Source organism: Onychomys torridus, chromosome 9 (assembly GCF_903995425.1).
Source record: "Onychomys torridus chromosome 9, mOncTor1.1, whole genome shotgun sequence".
Taxonomy (NCBI): Eukaryota; Metazoa; Chordata; class Mammalia; order Rodentia; family Cricetidae; genus Onychomys; species Onychomys torridus.
In genome coordinates this window covers 34,466,790-34,482,363 of record NC_050451.1, presented here as the reverse complement: position 1 = coordinate 34,482,363, position 15,574 = coordinate 34,466,790, and the positions used below count along the sequence as shown (strand labels likewise).

At 50.0% G+C, this 15,574-nt stretch overlaps 1 protein-coding gene across 3 annotated transcripts; it reads right to left on the bottom strand.

The window, feature by feature from the left end:
- Positions 1–618: 618 nt before the first annotated feature.
- Synpo2l (synaptopodin 2 like) lies at positions 619–8,130 on the bottom strand. 3 transcript variants are annotated; one of them, XM_036199037.1, is made up of 4 exons: positions 8,026–8,130; positions 7,018–7,169; positions 6,105–6,619; positions 619–2,796 (listed from the first exon to the last, which is right to left on the bottom strand). In XM_036199037.1, exons 1-4 carry the CDS (start codon positions 8,128–8,130, stop codon positions 638–640), a joined length of 2,931 nt encoding a protein of 976 aa, XP_036054930.1. In that variant the 3' UTR covers positions 619–637. The 3 variants fall into 3 exon arrangements, with proteins under 3 accessions (XP_036054930.1, XP_036054931.1, XP_036054932.1); XM_036199038.1 differs by having other exon boundaries at positions 8,035–8,130; XM_036199039.1 differs by lacking the exons at positions 6,105–6,619; positions 7,018–7,169; positions 8,026–8,130 and adding an exon at positions 4,680–4,773.
- Positions 8,131–15,574: the final 7,444 nt, after the last annotated feature.

Below are 15,574 nucleotides of genomic sequence, written 5' to 3'. Positions count from 1 at the left end.
TTACCTTTGCCCCAAAAGAAGCGCACATGAGAGTTGGAGATTTCGCTCAGTGGTAGAGCGCTCGCCTAGCAAGCGCAAGGCCCTGGGTTCGAACCTCAAACCTCAGCTAAAAAAAAAAAAGAAGAAGCGCACATGTATGGTTTTCTGATACCTTTCCAGAGCAGATCCTAACCACACACATTTGCAAAAGCATGTGTATACACACACACACACACACACACACACACACGTGGAGTGAGGAATATGGAGTGTGAAGGGGCTCAAGCACCGTTCAGTCCCTTAGTTGCTTGTAGCGTGGTGAGCTTTTTGCCTGAGATTTCAGTGGTCATTTTACTGTGTGCTTTTTGCCTAACACTCAAGTGTTACCCACAGAGAGAAACACAAATGCAAAAAAAAAAAAAAAAACAGAGAACTGCTGAGACCTCTGGGTGGAGAAGCCAGAGGTCCAGGCAGAGGAATACAGAGAAGATACCAAAACAGTGATAACAGGTTATAAAGCAGCAGCAGGGGGCTGAGGAAACTGAAGGGGAACACTATCTCTGGCAGAGGCGATGGACGCGGGGAGAAAAAACGGTAGGACAAAGCAGAAGAAACTTCTGGGACTCTAAGTGCCCTTACTTGGTCCTGGGACCTATGTTCACTGCTGCCCTGCCCCAGGCCTCCACACATGAGCCTGCAACCCTGTTCTGGTGGCTGAGAACCGGGGCCTGGCTACTTGGAAACCACAGGAGCTGGGGGTGGCAGCAAAGCTCCGGGAAGACTCCTGAGGATGGTCTGGGTTAGGGACAGGGGATGAGGCCAGCTCCGCCCTCCAAATGGGTTCATCCAATGTGGTGGCCGCTCTGGGGGCAAGCACAGTGGGAGCCAAGGGTTCTGCAGTGGGCTGGGGTGCTGGAGTGGAAAATCTGCGGATCTCCTGGACTCGGGCAGTTTTGAGAGGCCCTGACGTGGGGCCAGGAGTTGGAGGAACCTCGTCAAAACAGAACATAGCGGTTTTAAGCTGGTACGGCTGATGTCGCATGAAATCCAGGGCCTTGATGCCCTGCTTGGGGGTTGCCCGAGGTCCCTGAGATTGGGCCTTATTGGGGAGAGTTCGGGCAGCTTGGGGGAAAAAAGGTGAGAGGAGTGGGTTGTAAGCAATAGGGGGTGGGGCACGGATGTTGGGTGAGTATTTCCACGATGGGGGCAGTGAGGGTGTGGGAGAAGGACTTCTAGGGCGCAGGCCAGGATTAAGGCTAGCGCCAGGTGTAGCTTCCACCACGTACCTGTCGGCACGGCTCTGCCGCTTTGCAAAAAGCTCCCCACCCCTCCCCTGCAACCTTGGGAACTCAGGGATTCCAGCCATAGCGGTCGACCCATTCACTAGCCCATCCAGGAGCCCTCGAGATGAGGGTTTAGGAGCCACCGGGGGTGGAGTCTTGGGAGTTATTGGGGGTGGGGTTTTGGGAGCCATTGGAGGCGGGGTTTTCGGTGTCACTTGAGACAAGGTCTTGTAATTCCTGCCTCCTAGTGGCTGCATGAAGTTACAGGCTTCAGCTCCAAGGCTTAAAGCGTCCTCCTCCGGACCAGATTCCGCACCACCGGCCCGAGGTTTTTCATCCAGGTTCTGCACCAACGATAAGAGCTCGGGGTTTGGCGAGTTCTTCGTCTCTTCCTTTCCAGGGCGGAACATCTGCTTCCGAGTGCCCCGGCGCCGGGCCTCCTGCAGGATGCCAGTGCGGGCAGCTGGTACAGAGATGCGCTGCTCCCGAGCGCTGGCAGACTCGGGGGCGGCGGGGCCCGGCGCCTCCGGGCGCACAGAGCTTCTCTGGGGCGCCGACAAGAAGATAGAAGCGGTGGAGGTCATGGCAGCCGCGCCAGGAGGAGCGGGAGACTCTGGGGCGCCTCCTGGTGTCACGGGCCGGCTCGGGGCTGGGATGTACAGGGAGCTGGTAGCGGTTACAGGACCGGAGGGGCGTGGGCTGCTGGGAGCTCCGGAGACTGGCGTGTGGCCTGGCACGGTGAAGCTGGGCAGAGGGGTGGGTCCCTGCAGAGGGGCTGTGAAGGGGGACGGGGCGGGGCTGGTGGCCCTCAGGCCTTCATTTACCTTCTTAGGGGCTAAGGGCCGGAAAATCACTGAAGTGGTACCTGACCTTTGTCCTTGTAAACCTGGGGTAAAAGGCCTCGCTGACCTGTTGAAGATACTTGGCGCTGGGCTGGGGGCTCCACCATCCGGGAAGAAGGGGCTAGGGCTGGCTGCAGGGGCCAGCAAAGGGCTGAGTGGGAGCACCGCTGCCTCTGGGGGAGCACTTTGAGCTCGAGGTGGGGACTGCAGCCCCTGCCCATTTAGCATGGCTGCTGGGCCCACCTGAGCCAGCTCGTGGGTACTGGAGGCTGCCCGCTGGCGCTGCTGTTCAAAGAGCTGAACCCCTCGCCCAGAGACCTCGCTCAACTGCCCTCCCAGCCCGGAGCCCTGACTCTCTGTTGTTCCTGAGCTAGCCCTGGCCAGCTCCATGTCCAGATAAGGGCTGTCCCAGTCAGACTGATTGGTAAGGCTGCGGGCGTCCGAGAAAGTCTCTTCGTCCAGCTCCGACTCACTCGTTGGGGGGATGCCGTCCTCCTCCTCTGTTCCTGTTCCAGCTGCAGCCCCGAAACTCACTAGAGTGTACTTCTTGGCTCTCTGCCGTCTTTTCTTAAACATAAGCACCCCCTTAGAGTGAGGGTTGGGGGCCGCTGTTAGCAAGGATGCAATGGTCCGGCATTTGGTTTTGGCCTCCTTCACACTCTTCTCTTGGAGGCTTTCTGCACGTTGCAGTTCTGAGGAGATCAAGAGGTAGATTGGTCAGGGGGCTTCACCGCTTGTTCTAATCCTGTTCCCCAAAATTCTTACTTCTGACTTAGAGACAGAGCCGAGGTGGGGGAGGTGAACCTCTGACTTAGAGACGGAGGGGGGGTGAAATCAAGGACGAGGACATGGCCCACGGCACAGCTCTTCTGTACCCTCTATTGCACTTGTATTTTCCAAGAGATGAGACTTAGTCACTCCACACATTCTTCACCTGCCTCCCATTCTTGACTGGCAGTGGGGTGGGGGAGGTGTTATTCTAAGGCAGGCAGGACCGGTCCCAGAGAGAGAAAAGATAAGAAGGAACACTTTTTCTCCTCACACCTATTACCACTATAACCAGGACACACAGACTTTCTTTGTGTGTGTGTGACAGGGTCTCTCTACATAGCCCTGGCTGGCCTGGAACTCACTATGTAGACCAGGCTGGCCTTGAACTCACAGAGCCCAGCTGCTGCTGCCTCCCAAGTGCTGGGATTAAAGCCCAACACATAGATTCTTAACATGAAGCTCGTCATTCACAGTTCTACTCATCAAGTTGTTCACATCATAAACACTCCTAGAAATAGCCCCCCTCCACTGTGTTAATGTCAGTCTCCTGAAAACCAGCTATAGGGCATATTTTCTCCACTCTGCTTTTCGTACTCACAGTTGTCCCAGCTTACATACTCCTCAATTCACATATCCTTATGCCCTCATACAACACAGAGTCGTCAAATACAACTATATACCTCCATGTGCCAGGTAGCTCTTCCCAGAGTCTTCCCTGTGGAAACTCTGGTATAGAGTAGGCAGGATTTGAGAACTGACCTTGGCCTTCCCAACTGCTAGAACACTCCTTTGTGATCCATACCTCTACTCACATCCCGGGATAATCTTGGATCCAAGCTGCAGGAAAAGCCAGAGTGCTGCTCTCCAAGGCAACCCCCTAAGTCTTTAGGAGATTTCAAGATCTCCTTTCTCACAAGTTGGTGCTGGCTGTGGGGCAGACAGCTTTGTTTTGTTTTGTTTATTCGGAGCTGAGGACCAAACCCAGGGCCTTGCGCTTGCAGCACACCATCAGGTGGGCATGAGAAGGTCTGGTCTGGGTGCTGAAGAACCAGGGCAGGACTTCATATGCCATGTGGGGCCTGAGTAGGTGGGGCCAGGAAGTGGAACAGGCTGCTCTTCTCTAAGACCCCACCCTGGACACAGATACTTTCTGTGATCCCCAGTTCCTCCTGGAAAATTCTTGACATTCCATCTACTTTTCCTCTCAAGATACCAAGCTGCTTTCTAAAGAGGGCCTCATTCCTTTGGCCCCCACGTGTATAACACAGAATGGTACTGTGCACGAGAGTAGACACAGGAGTCAGATGTTAGTTCTGGGAGAATGACTTCACCTCAGCCACTCACTTTCCTTGTCTGGAAATGAGGATGCTAGTGGGTACCTCTTCATGACATAACTCTGAGCACAGTGAGATAAATAAACCACACTTAACACACTGCCAAGGCCACTTAACACACTGCCAAGGCCCACTGTGAGCAACCATCGTGCTTTCCTGGTGTAAGCTTCTCCCATACAACAACATGTTCTTATTCTTACATATCTTCTCCCGGATTTGCATATACATGTCCTCATGTATTCATAGTGCACACTCCCACTTCTCACTCTTTTCCTACGAGCTTCCCACAGCTCGTGCACTCATAAACCCTTGGCCATGTGGTCTTAGCATCAACCCGTTCTGAGAAAGGGATGGTGACCCTTTCCTGAGAGGATGAGAGAGTGTGCATTCCCAAAGACCACCCTTCACACTGTCGAGACACTGCTCTCCGCTCTCGCCCCAGCACTCCCTTGAGTGGGAGAGGGTCCTACCTGCATAGAACGGGTCTTGGAGCTCAGGAGCTGTGGCTTTGTCACAGCTGGCTTGGCTGAGGGGCTCTGGAATGATGGGCTCAGTGGCCTCCATGCCGAGAAAGGCAGTGCTGGCTGGAGCAGGACCAGCTTGAGGCACCCCAGGCCTTTTAAAGCCCCTTTGTCTTGTCCCCAGAGCTGGCAGCTGGACGAGCTCACGGAGCTGTTTTTAGAACCTGTCGTCCCCCCCTTCTTCCCGGTCCCACAACTCCTGGTGTGACAGACATGGGCACCTGCCTCCCCTTCCCCTCACCCCACCCCCTCTGGACTGTGAGGTCTGCTTAGCTAAAAATAAGCCTGAGCCACTAAATAGAATCTTGCCTGGCATGATGGGAAGGGAGGGGGTGCTAAAATGAGAATGGGGGATAAGTATGAGATCTTGAACATGCATCTGGAATTTCTTTGTAGGAGAGAGTAGGGGACACCTTAGGATATCAGACTATCAACTCCCACACTTCTAGCCTCTATGCAAATTCAGAGACATAGGACTCCTTGAAGTGAGCATCAGAATGATGGGAGAGAGGGAAGACAGCTAGAGAGAGTGGACCCTGAGATTTCAGAAGTGGCGAAAAAAGAAGTCTCTGGGTGCGGAATGGAGGCTAGGACAAAGAGAAGCTTCACTGCATCCCATCCCGCATAGCTCACATCAAGACAGCAAGAACCTGCCAGGCGGTGGCGGCGGCGCTCACCTGTAATCCCAGCACTCGGGAGGCAGAGGCAGGTGGATCTCTGTGAGTTCGAGGCCAGCCTGGTCTACAGAGGGAGTTCCAGGACAGCCTCCAAAGCTACACAGAGAAACCCTGTCTCGAAGGAAAAAAAACAAGAACCTGCTATAAGTGGGCCTGGCCTTTTTTTGCCCAGACCTACACTCTTGCCTGAGTTAAAAATAAAAATAAAAAAAAAAAGATCTTTTCCCAGCTTCCTAGGGATCTCAGGAGGATTACCCCTAGCACCTTGTTAGTCCCCAGGAATCCCAAAGGAACTCACAAGTGTCAAAAATAACATTCATACTGCACCCTACCATCAACATTGTGAAAAGCCCCTGTAGCCTGAGCCTGCTTTCAGGTACTGTCTACCTGGAATCTCCTTTCTCCTCCCTCCACCCTGACACCTAGCAAAGCCACCACCACCAAACACTTCAGGTCCCCTCCCCATTCCCCTCTATTGTCTGTTCTTAGTTTGAATTGAGCCATTGAGCCATATAAGATCATAGTTATAACTGAGATAACTGGGGACCTGAGCAAAAGCAGCCATCTCTCCTTCGCCTCTTCTCAACTTGTCCCAGAGACGGTTTCCAGGGAAGAGGAGGTAGGTAGGATGTGTGCATGCGAAGGCACAGACTAGGACTCAGATCCTGACTGAGAACAAAAGGATTCAGGCACTCACTGGCTTGCTTGGCCTTCTGGGTGTAGGTGGTAGTAAGATCGTCTCCCACTGGGTGGGGGACAGGGCCCACCATAGGGATGAGATGAGGACCAGGCCGGAGTGGACCATGGGGTAAGAGAAGGGCTTCTGCCGGTGGTGGCTGCAGAGCTGCTCCTTCCTCCCACGATGGGGAGCTCACCCGGCTGTCGCCCTGGCTGAGAGAGCCGGTTTTAGCAGGTGCTGGTTCTGCAGGACTGTCGGACAGGTACACCTCATCAGGTGGGGCTCCTGGGAGGAAGGGCTTTGCGGGGCCTCGGCGTCGGGTTCGGCGGGGCTTCTCCTGTGTGGCAGGGCCGTCGACATCACTGTCTGTCTCTCCATAGTAAGCTTCGCTGTCAGGAGGCGAACGAAGGCTCCCAGGCTGAAGAGCCTGGGGAGCAGGAGCACCGGGGGGCTCAGGACTCAGGGGAGAGAGGGGTGACAGCATCTGCAGCTCCCCTGGAGATGGAGATCTCACAGACCCTTCCTCTGCTACCCTGGGTGGAAAAGATGACAGGATTTGACAGAGGGACAAATGGCTACGGGACTAACAACTCTGGAGGGGATCTGGAGGGAGAAGGGGCAAGGCAATGGAGAGAGGAGACTGGCATACGGTTGGAATAGGTGGGCTAGGAAGAGCGGGATCTGAAGGCTTTGAGGAAGATGTGATAAGGAGAGGCCAAGGACTGAAGTCCTCACTCCTTCAAACACCTGCTCAACACCCCATCCCTCAGTTGCAGATACATTCCATTGGGAGGTATATCCAACCCTTCTCCAGCAGAAAAAAATAACTAGAAATCGGTACTTATTAGTTACTAAGTCCGACCAATGAGACCTAGAGCTAAGACAGGCAAGAAGAGACCGAGGCTGGAGAAAGGAGGGGAGGGCTCCATACCTCCTCACAGTAAGGACCAGCTGATGGCCCGAGGCATCGATGAGGGTCATGGCACTGGCATGGGAGAAGGTGGTGCAAGAAACCCCATTGATCGCCAAGAGCTGGTCCCTCTCTCGGAGCCCTGCTCTTCCAGCCTGGCTCCGTCTTCGGATCTGAAATGTTGAAGAAGAGATTGTGGATCATGGAGCGCTCCAGTGGGAATGGAATGGAAGAACAAAAAGGACCCATGTAAGAGGGGTTGTTGTTGTTGTTGTTGTTGTTGTTTGTGTAGGGTAAAGAGGATAGGGAGATGTCTGGGGTGCAACTAAGGAGGCCTGTCTAGAGGTATTCTGGGAGACTGTGACACAGGGCTGTCACTTACTGAGTTCTCACTGAACGTTAGGCACTGCATTGTATGAAATATTGCATGTCATTCTTAGAATGGTTTACAGACTCCATGCTATCATTACCCACATTTCACAGCTCAGAAAACTAAGTCTGTAGGGTGAAACCCAAAGGATAATGACTTCATCAGCAAGTCTAGCACCTAATCTTGCCTAGTAGGAAAATGGATATGACTTAGGCAGAGGAGCATTGAAGGCAGGGCAGGGCAGGGTAGGGCAGGGTTGGGCTGGGCTGGGAGAGACTGCCTTAGCTTGTCACATATCCATTACTCAGAGAGAAATTAGAACCTTCCCTACATTCCTGGAGTTTGGGAGTAGAGAAGCTCACACGCATAGGGGAGCAAATGCTGGATGACCAGACTCAACCTCTTCTCCCACAGTGCTGAAGCAGGCCTTTCCTTTTGCACTGCTCCCTGAAACCAGAATTGGCTTTGCTAATAGTTCTCCAGGAGCTTGTGGTCAGAGTCTGTTCCCCTCTAGCCCGAGCGTGCTTACCTGCCCACCTCTTCTTCACATCCTCCCGCTCTGCCCACTCACACTGGCCCAGAAGGCCACCACATGACTCTTCCCAAGTTCCCATGGGTTCCCTTCTCTATGAAACATCATTTGAGGGGCTCTCCCTTACCTTAGATACCTGTAAAGGTTTCTTCTGTTCAGCCCCTCCCTGAAGCCGGAAGCCCCAGGGTGCTCCCCCTGCTAATGTGACCTTCACCTCCTCCTCAGCACCCATTGCACAGCTTGGCCTGTGGCCCCCAAAGTTTGGACAGTGTCCCTGAGAGAGAAGTTGAGGTGCTGGTACCCCGTCCGGCCTGCCTGTCTGGTTGTCCTGCTCCTGCTGACCCAGGCCTCCCTGCTACACCACACACCATAGGTAGGCAGCTTGGGCCTGGGATCAGTACAGTCCGGTACACATGTCCTGTCAATCACAGCTTGCTTAAAATAGTTGCCGGCTGCACTCTTCCCCCACCCCACCCCCAGCTATGTTACTCCTAGAACTAATTATAGTACAAACTTCTGCCCTCCATGCCCTCCCTTCTCCTGCACAAGCCTTTTAGGCAGGACTCAGTATCAGATCTCTGGGTTTTTAACTGAGTATGATCTTTCAGACAACATGCCTTCCCCCAAAGCCCACGGTAAGAGCAGCAGCAGCTTCAACCCCAGAGTCAAGCAAGAAATGACCGGGTCTGCTCCGTGAGCTCCTCAGGGACTTTGCTGTTTGAACTTACTATTTATTGAACCTGAACCTGTTCCTGTGCTGCACAGCATGCTAATCATGGAAAGGATGACTTTTGTGAAAGAGCAAGAGTTTAATCCCAGCACTCGGGAGGCAGAGGCAGGGGGATCTCTGTGAGTTCCAGCCAGCCTGGTCTACAGGGCTAGTCCAGGACAGGCTCCAAAGCTACAGAGAAACCCTGTCTCAAAAAACAAAACAGGGGCTGGAGAGATGGCTCAGAAGTTAAGAGCACCAACTGCTCTTCCAGAGGTCCTGAGTTCAATTCCCAGCGACCACATGGTGGCTCACAACCATCTGTAATGAGATCTGGTGCCTTCTTCTGTATACATAATAAATAAATCAATTAAAAAATGTAAAAAAAAAAAAAAAGAATCCTACCCAAAAACATGACAACGTATTAAAAAACAACAACAACAAAAGAGTTTATGTTAATATTCTGGTCCGCCCCTTGAAATCCCACCCCTTGGCGCTCCTGATGTAAAAGCCTCATTCTAAGGAAAAACTGCCCCCTTCCTCTCTGTCTTCTGCTTCTTCTCCCATAAGGTGTGCACCCCCCAACTTCTTCTCTCTCTTTCTGTCTCTCTCTTTCCTATCTTTCTCTTCATATCTCTGTTATAAAAACTCTCCGCGTGGATGCAGCGTCTGGGTTGTGAATTACTGGCCACTGCCGCCTGCACAGTATGCATCTGACCAGCATGTTTCCCTGCATGCTCAGGATAACCTCAGGGGTTCCCCCATGCAATAATAATTCATAACATTGGAACCCAACGTCACCAGGCAATCCCACTGCTTTCTCCAGCCCACTGGCAGTCTGATAGGTTCTGGGATCCTGTACCACCCGCCATTTTTCAGGCTGGAGCAGCGCCAGGGACTCTTCACCCTACTGGATCAGTAAGATTCCTCTTTTCCCTTCTGGCCATTTTCCCACAGGTGAGGATTTGTCTCATTTTGCTGCTGGTACCACGTGTCTTTTGGACTCTAAGCCCCTCGGCCAGTCCCTGTGTGACAGCATACGGAGACAGCTTGTGCCCACACAATCCCATTGCCCACAGCCTTTGTGATGATGGTCCATTGGCTATCTTGAGCTGTTATCATTGGCTTGCACCATGCCGCAGCCTGGGGAGTCTTGGTGGAGGGGTGTCCCTCTCTTCAGCCTGGCTGCACTGCTACTTCTCCATTTCCTTTCACAGAGTCTATTTCCTATGTGCGAATGGAAATGTGTGATTGACGTGGCCATCTATATTTCTTTCTAACTGACTTTTAAATGCTTCAGTTTATCTGTTCCTTATCTGCTCAGTTTATTTGGGGGGGGGGGGACCCACACATGAATACATGTGGTCAGGTGCCATATTTGATAGGAGTGATCATGTGATCAGGTGGCACTATCATAAATAAGGGCAACCATTGTGGTCTAGCCGCCATCTTGGCTAAGGTCAAAACAGTCAGGCCATATCTTCACCACCATCTTTACTAAGGGCAGAATGGGCAGGGCACCTGGCACTCAGACCGTTGGCATGGAGGGAGGTCAGGGAGTTGCCTCCCGCTACCCAGGGTCTCGCCATTGTTTTATAAGCTGAGGAAAAGTCCTCCAGCCTTGGCCTGGCCTTCCCCAGCTGCCTCTCTCAGGCTCCAGCTGTCTGGGTGGGGCAGAAGTCCAGTCTTCCTGCAGCCACTCATGTGGGTGGGTATGGAGACATATGTGCTCCCCATCCGGGCATCTGCAGGACCACGTGCAGGGGGTATCATTATTTTAAGATTTTAAATTTCAGATTTTAACATTAATACAATTCTGATATACTTTTGGGTCACAAGCTCAGGATTTTTAATTTTCCTTGGGTACTCATTACCTGCTTTTCTACAATTTGGATTTCAGTGCTGATGGGTAATACTAATTTATCTAAAACTTTTATTTTTCCTCATCTGTCTATTCCTGAGGATGACATTTCTCACCCTCCTGGTCTCCCTTTCCCAATTAGTAAGATCATGGGCCAAAAGGCTCCAAATAGATTAATAAATTTTAACTCCCGTCTCTAGTCTATATCTCAGCAGGCTGGCAGAAACACTGAAGCCGCAGTGTGGACACAACCTGCAGCGCTTCCCCTGCTACAGTCGTCAGCAGAGACTCTTGTCTATGTGATGTGGACCAGCCCAGCCAATCACAATTGTTCCCTGCCTCTACAGCCAGGTCAGATGACCACATGTCTGGGTTCCCGCCTTACCTTTAACTAGCCAGAGTGCACCTGTGCCCTGTTTCAGCTTGAAGCAGCTGTGGAGAATATGTTGTCCTGTGCTCCCTGTTCTAAGTTAGAGATGGAAACCCTGGCATAGAGTCCACCAACAGGGTCCTTTTCCTTTTCTCAGAGTTGGGCTGCACCCTGACTCACAAGCCCCTTTTCTCCTGTTCTCATTCAGTCTTAGGATCATCCCCCTGTCACTCTTCTTTGCCTTCTTAGGAGACAGCTTAAGAAATAATTATTTCAGGTGGTGGTGGCACACGCCTTTAATCCCAGCACTTGGGAGGCAGAGGCAGGTGGATCTCTGTGAGTTTGAGACCAGCCTGGTCTACAGGCAAGATCCAGGACAAGCACCAAAGCTACACAGAGAAACCCTGTCTCAAAAAACCTGTATGTCCTCCAAGAAGATGGATGGCCTCAGAAGAACTTCCACCCAGAAGCTCATGGCGAGGCTGGCCATGCAGCAAAAAACTTAAGATCCTGTCCAGACTGTGAATAAGTAGAACAACAGAGGACCAATTGCCCCATACTGCAAAGTCAAGGTGGGTCAGTCTCCAAATTTCTACTCTACCGAAAAAAATCTGTCAGATCAGCTGAATAAATGCTGCCTTTGGGGCTAATGTCCCCCGCCCCAATGACCACGGAGAGATTTGGGAGTGCTGCCTAGGTAGCTGGAAAGCTGTCTTACTCCTTCTTAAATTTATCCTTCTCAGATCTGACAGTGTTTGATGACTAGGGTATCAGTTTCATAGCCCCAGTGCCAAGATTTTCTATATATGCTCTTCACTTACAGACAGGAATGCCTCATTCAGACTTCATGATACAGGATAGACCAGTTTCAGATATAACTCCAGAGATTCAAAGTTTTAAAACTGATGAATGCAGCTTTGATAAACTGATAGAACATTGACTACAAATAATTCTTAAGAATTCCTAAATGGATTTTTAACCCTTTTGCCATGATGTAAATCCATTCCAGCTGTCTTACAGATGCCTATAGGCTCCTGGGAAAAGTTTTGCTCCTGCATCAAGAAATCTGGTCTGATGAAAACAATCTCCAGAGCCCATTTCTGACCCTACATATTTTTTGAGCATATTTTGCAGATTCGTTGTTCCCATGTGACCTCCAGAGAAATAGCAGATGCCACGGCTTCTATACTCCTGATTTGGCATGTCATTTCCCCCCAAGCTCCTGGAACACCACTACTGCAACCTGCCTCCTCAGTTCCCTCAAGGAACCTTCCTGAGATCTTCTGCCATGTGTGACTCCTGGTTCCCCCTCCCCACTTCGCCTCTTGTCAGCTTGAAGCAGTCTCAGGAATTCAGCGCCCTTGTTCCCCCACTTGCTCCCATAACTCACCTCTTTTTAAAAATTAATTAATTAATTAATTAATTATTCTATTATCAGCTTGATACAGTATAAATTCTTATCCTAATAGTGAAATGTTTCATTGAGGCTTGCCCACTAATTGAGTAAAACTCACCTCTTTATAATAATCAAAATGGAGAAATGTTAATATTCTGACCAGCCCCTTGAAATCCCACCCCTTGGCGCCACCCTGTGTCCTGAAGTAAAAACCTCATTCTCAGGAAAAACACTTCCCCTTTCTCTCTCTCTTCCGTTTCTCCTCCCATGAGACCTTGACCTGTCTCTCTTTCCCTCTCTTCTCCCCCTTTCCCATCTTTCTCTTCATTTCTCTATTATAACAAACTTTCCACGTGGATGCAGCGTCTGGGTTGTGAATTACTGGCTGCTGCCGCCACCACCACCATGCCTGCATGGCGTGCATCTGCCTAGCATGTTTCCCTACACACGGTGGGATACCCTTGGGGTCCCCCCATGTGATAATTCATAACAGTTTATATATCAAGTGGCCAGATCTGAGGAAATGACAGAACTAAGCTTCAAACCTTCCTCCAGAGGGGACAGTTAAGGAATACGTATAAGATAAAGACACCTGTTAACTGGCTCAGCATTTCCAGCCTGACATCTGGCCTGACTTCTATCCCCGGGCCCCACATGGCATGGTGGAAAGAAGCAACTGACTCCAAAAGTTGTCCTCTGACTTCCACGTGTACCTTGGGGCATTTGAAAAACAGCGGCAGGATGGTCTAAGGTTGGGGAAAGGTGTAGCTTTGCACCTTTTCTTTTCCTGGAACTCACTTGGTAGCCCAGGCTGGCCTTGAACTCACAGAGATCCACCTGGCTCTGCCTCCCAAGTGCTGGGATTAAAGGCGTGTGCCACCACCACCCGACTACAATAATATATTTTTAAATTAGTGACATTTAAAGTCCACTGAAATCAAGTCACCATAAGTAAGTGATTCAAGGGGGCCGATGCAAGTGTGCTGTCTTTTTTCATTACTATTAATCATTATGGAAATCTGTCTTATCCACCACAGGACTGGGTACTGTGTGGAGGAATTTTGCTCAGCTCTGATTCAGTTGTTTGGCCTACCTCTTCCTTAAAGCCTTTCCTGACCCTCTCCCAGCTTCTCCCCTATAGAATTAATCCTTCCTTGGGTGACATAGGTATTTTGTGCACACTTCCATTTTTCAGTGGATCGTGTAGATTCTTTATGTGTCTCCTAGACCATTAAAAAATTGAAGGCGGGCTGGAGAGATGGCTCAGGGGTTAAGAGCACTGACTGCTCTTCCAGAGGTCCTGAGTTCAATTCCCAGCAACCACATGGTGGCTCACAACCACCTGTAATGAGATCTGGTGCCCTCTTCTGGCCTGCAGTCACACATGCTGTATACATAATAATAAATAAATCTTAAAAAAAAAAAAAAAAAAAAAGCAGAAACAATGCAAAAAGAAAAAAAAAGTTGAAGGCAAGGAATGTGTGCTGATTTTGTCCACCAGTTGATTTTTTGTTTTCTTTTTCTTTTTCTTTTTCTCTTTGCCAGAGCTGAGGACCGAACCCAGGGCCTTGCGCTTGCCAAGGCAAGCGCTCTGACTGAGCTAAATCCCCAATTCCGTGTGTGTGTGTGTGTGTGTGTGTGTGTGTGTGTGTGTGTGTGTGTGTGTTTTAATTAATGCATTTAAAGTCTTCACTACTCAGGAGACTGAGGCAAAACAATTACCAGGGCACAGAAGGTCAAGACCTGGCCTGGACAACATAATAAGAACTCATCTTTAAAAAAAAAAAAAAAAGTTAGCTGGGCAGTAGTGGCACACGACTTTACTCCCAGCACTTGGGAGGCAGAGCCAGGAGGATCTCTGTAAATTCAAGGCCAGCCTGGGCTACAGAGTGAGTTCCAGGAAAGGCTCCAAAGCTATACAGAGAAACCCTGTCTCAAAAAATTTAAAAAGAAAAGTTAAGCACCCTATATTGAGCTCAACCCACACCTATAGCCTCTCCTCTTTATTCATTTATGGTTTTTGAGACAAGGTCTCACTACGCTGCACAGGCTAGCCTTGAACATTTTTTGAGACTGGGTCTTATGTAACCCAACCTGGCCTTGAACTTGTTATAAAGGGTGCTTGAGGGTGCTTGAAGTTCTGATCCTCCTGCCTCAGCCTCTAGAATGCTGGAGTTACAGGCATGTGCCACTATGTCCAGTCAGCACCAATAATTTTTGGTTTTTATTTTGTTTCAGCAGTAACATTCTTAAGAGCAATACAGCCCATTCTAAGTACAAAGTTGAGACAGAAAATTTTAAAATGCAGGGCTGGAGAGACGGCTCAGTGATTAAGAGCATTAGCTGTTCTTCCAGATGATCCAGGTTCAATTCCTAGCACCCACACGGTAGTTCACAACTGTCTTTAATTCCAGTTCCGGGGATCCCACAACCTCTCACAGACATATATGCATGCAAAACACCAATGCACATGTAATTAAAAAATATTTTAAAAAAGAAAATTAAAAAATGCAACTTATAGTTCTGATCTTCAAGCTTGTGAATCTTAGCTCTTACTAGGGGTGTGGGACTTTAAGCAAGACAGATTATATCTACTTCCTTATGGTGAAATGAAAGATAAGTGGGGTAAATCATGTTAATGCTACACTCAGGTGAACTCAGCCTGGATCAGGTGCTCAACAAATGTTGCATTTTGGCAAATTATTAAACTAGACAAATGTCAGTCAGCAGTCAGTCAGCAAGATAATCGTCCAGGAGGGAGGCATCTGTCAAGCTTAGTGTCAGGAACTCAGGGACTATTGTTTGCTGAGCCCCGTCTCTAAAACAAATACACCTAGGTGGATTAGAAATATACATTTCTAGTTAGGTTTGGTGGTACATGTCTTTAATCCCAGAACTCTAGAGCACATAGGCAGAAGGATCTCTGTGAGCTGAAGGCCAGCTGGGTCCACACAGTGAATTTTAGGCCAGAAGGGCTATGCAGTAAGACACTACCCCCCAACAAAGAGAGAGAGAGAGAGAGAGAGAGAGAGAGAGAGAGAGAGAGAGAGAAAGGAAGGAAGGAATTTACATTTCTATTATTTATTTATCTATTTATTTATTTGGTTTTTCAAGACAGGGTTTCCCTGTGTAGCTTTGCGCCTCACTCGGTAGCTCAAGCTGGCCTTGAACTCACAGAGATCTGCTTGGCGTGCGCCGCCGCCACCACCACCTGGGTCATGAATTTACATTTCTAACAAGTCCCAGCTGATACTGATACCATTGATCCCAGGATCCACTGACTATTCTAAAACCGGACAGAAACAGGGCTGGTGACAATACTGGCTGGTCTTACAAGTGA

Bases quoted from the DNA above. Each gene is read 5' to 3' on its own strand.
- Synpo2l (XM_036199037.1), bottom strand. From the start codon at position 8,130: ATGGGTGCTGAGGAGGAGGTGAAGGTCACATTAGCAGGGGGAGCACCC. The intron at 6,620-7,017 runs GTATGGAGCCCT...TTTTCCACCCAG, and splicing joins CTGGTCCTTACTGTGAGGAG to GGTAGCAGAGGAAGGGTCTG. The intron at 2,797-6,104 runs GTGAGTGCCTGA...TGATCTCCTCAG, and splicing joins CCAGAAGGCCAAGCAAGCCA to AACTGCAACGTGCAGAAAGC.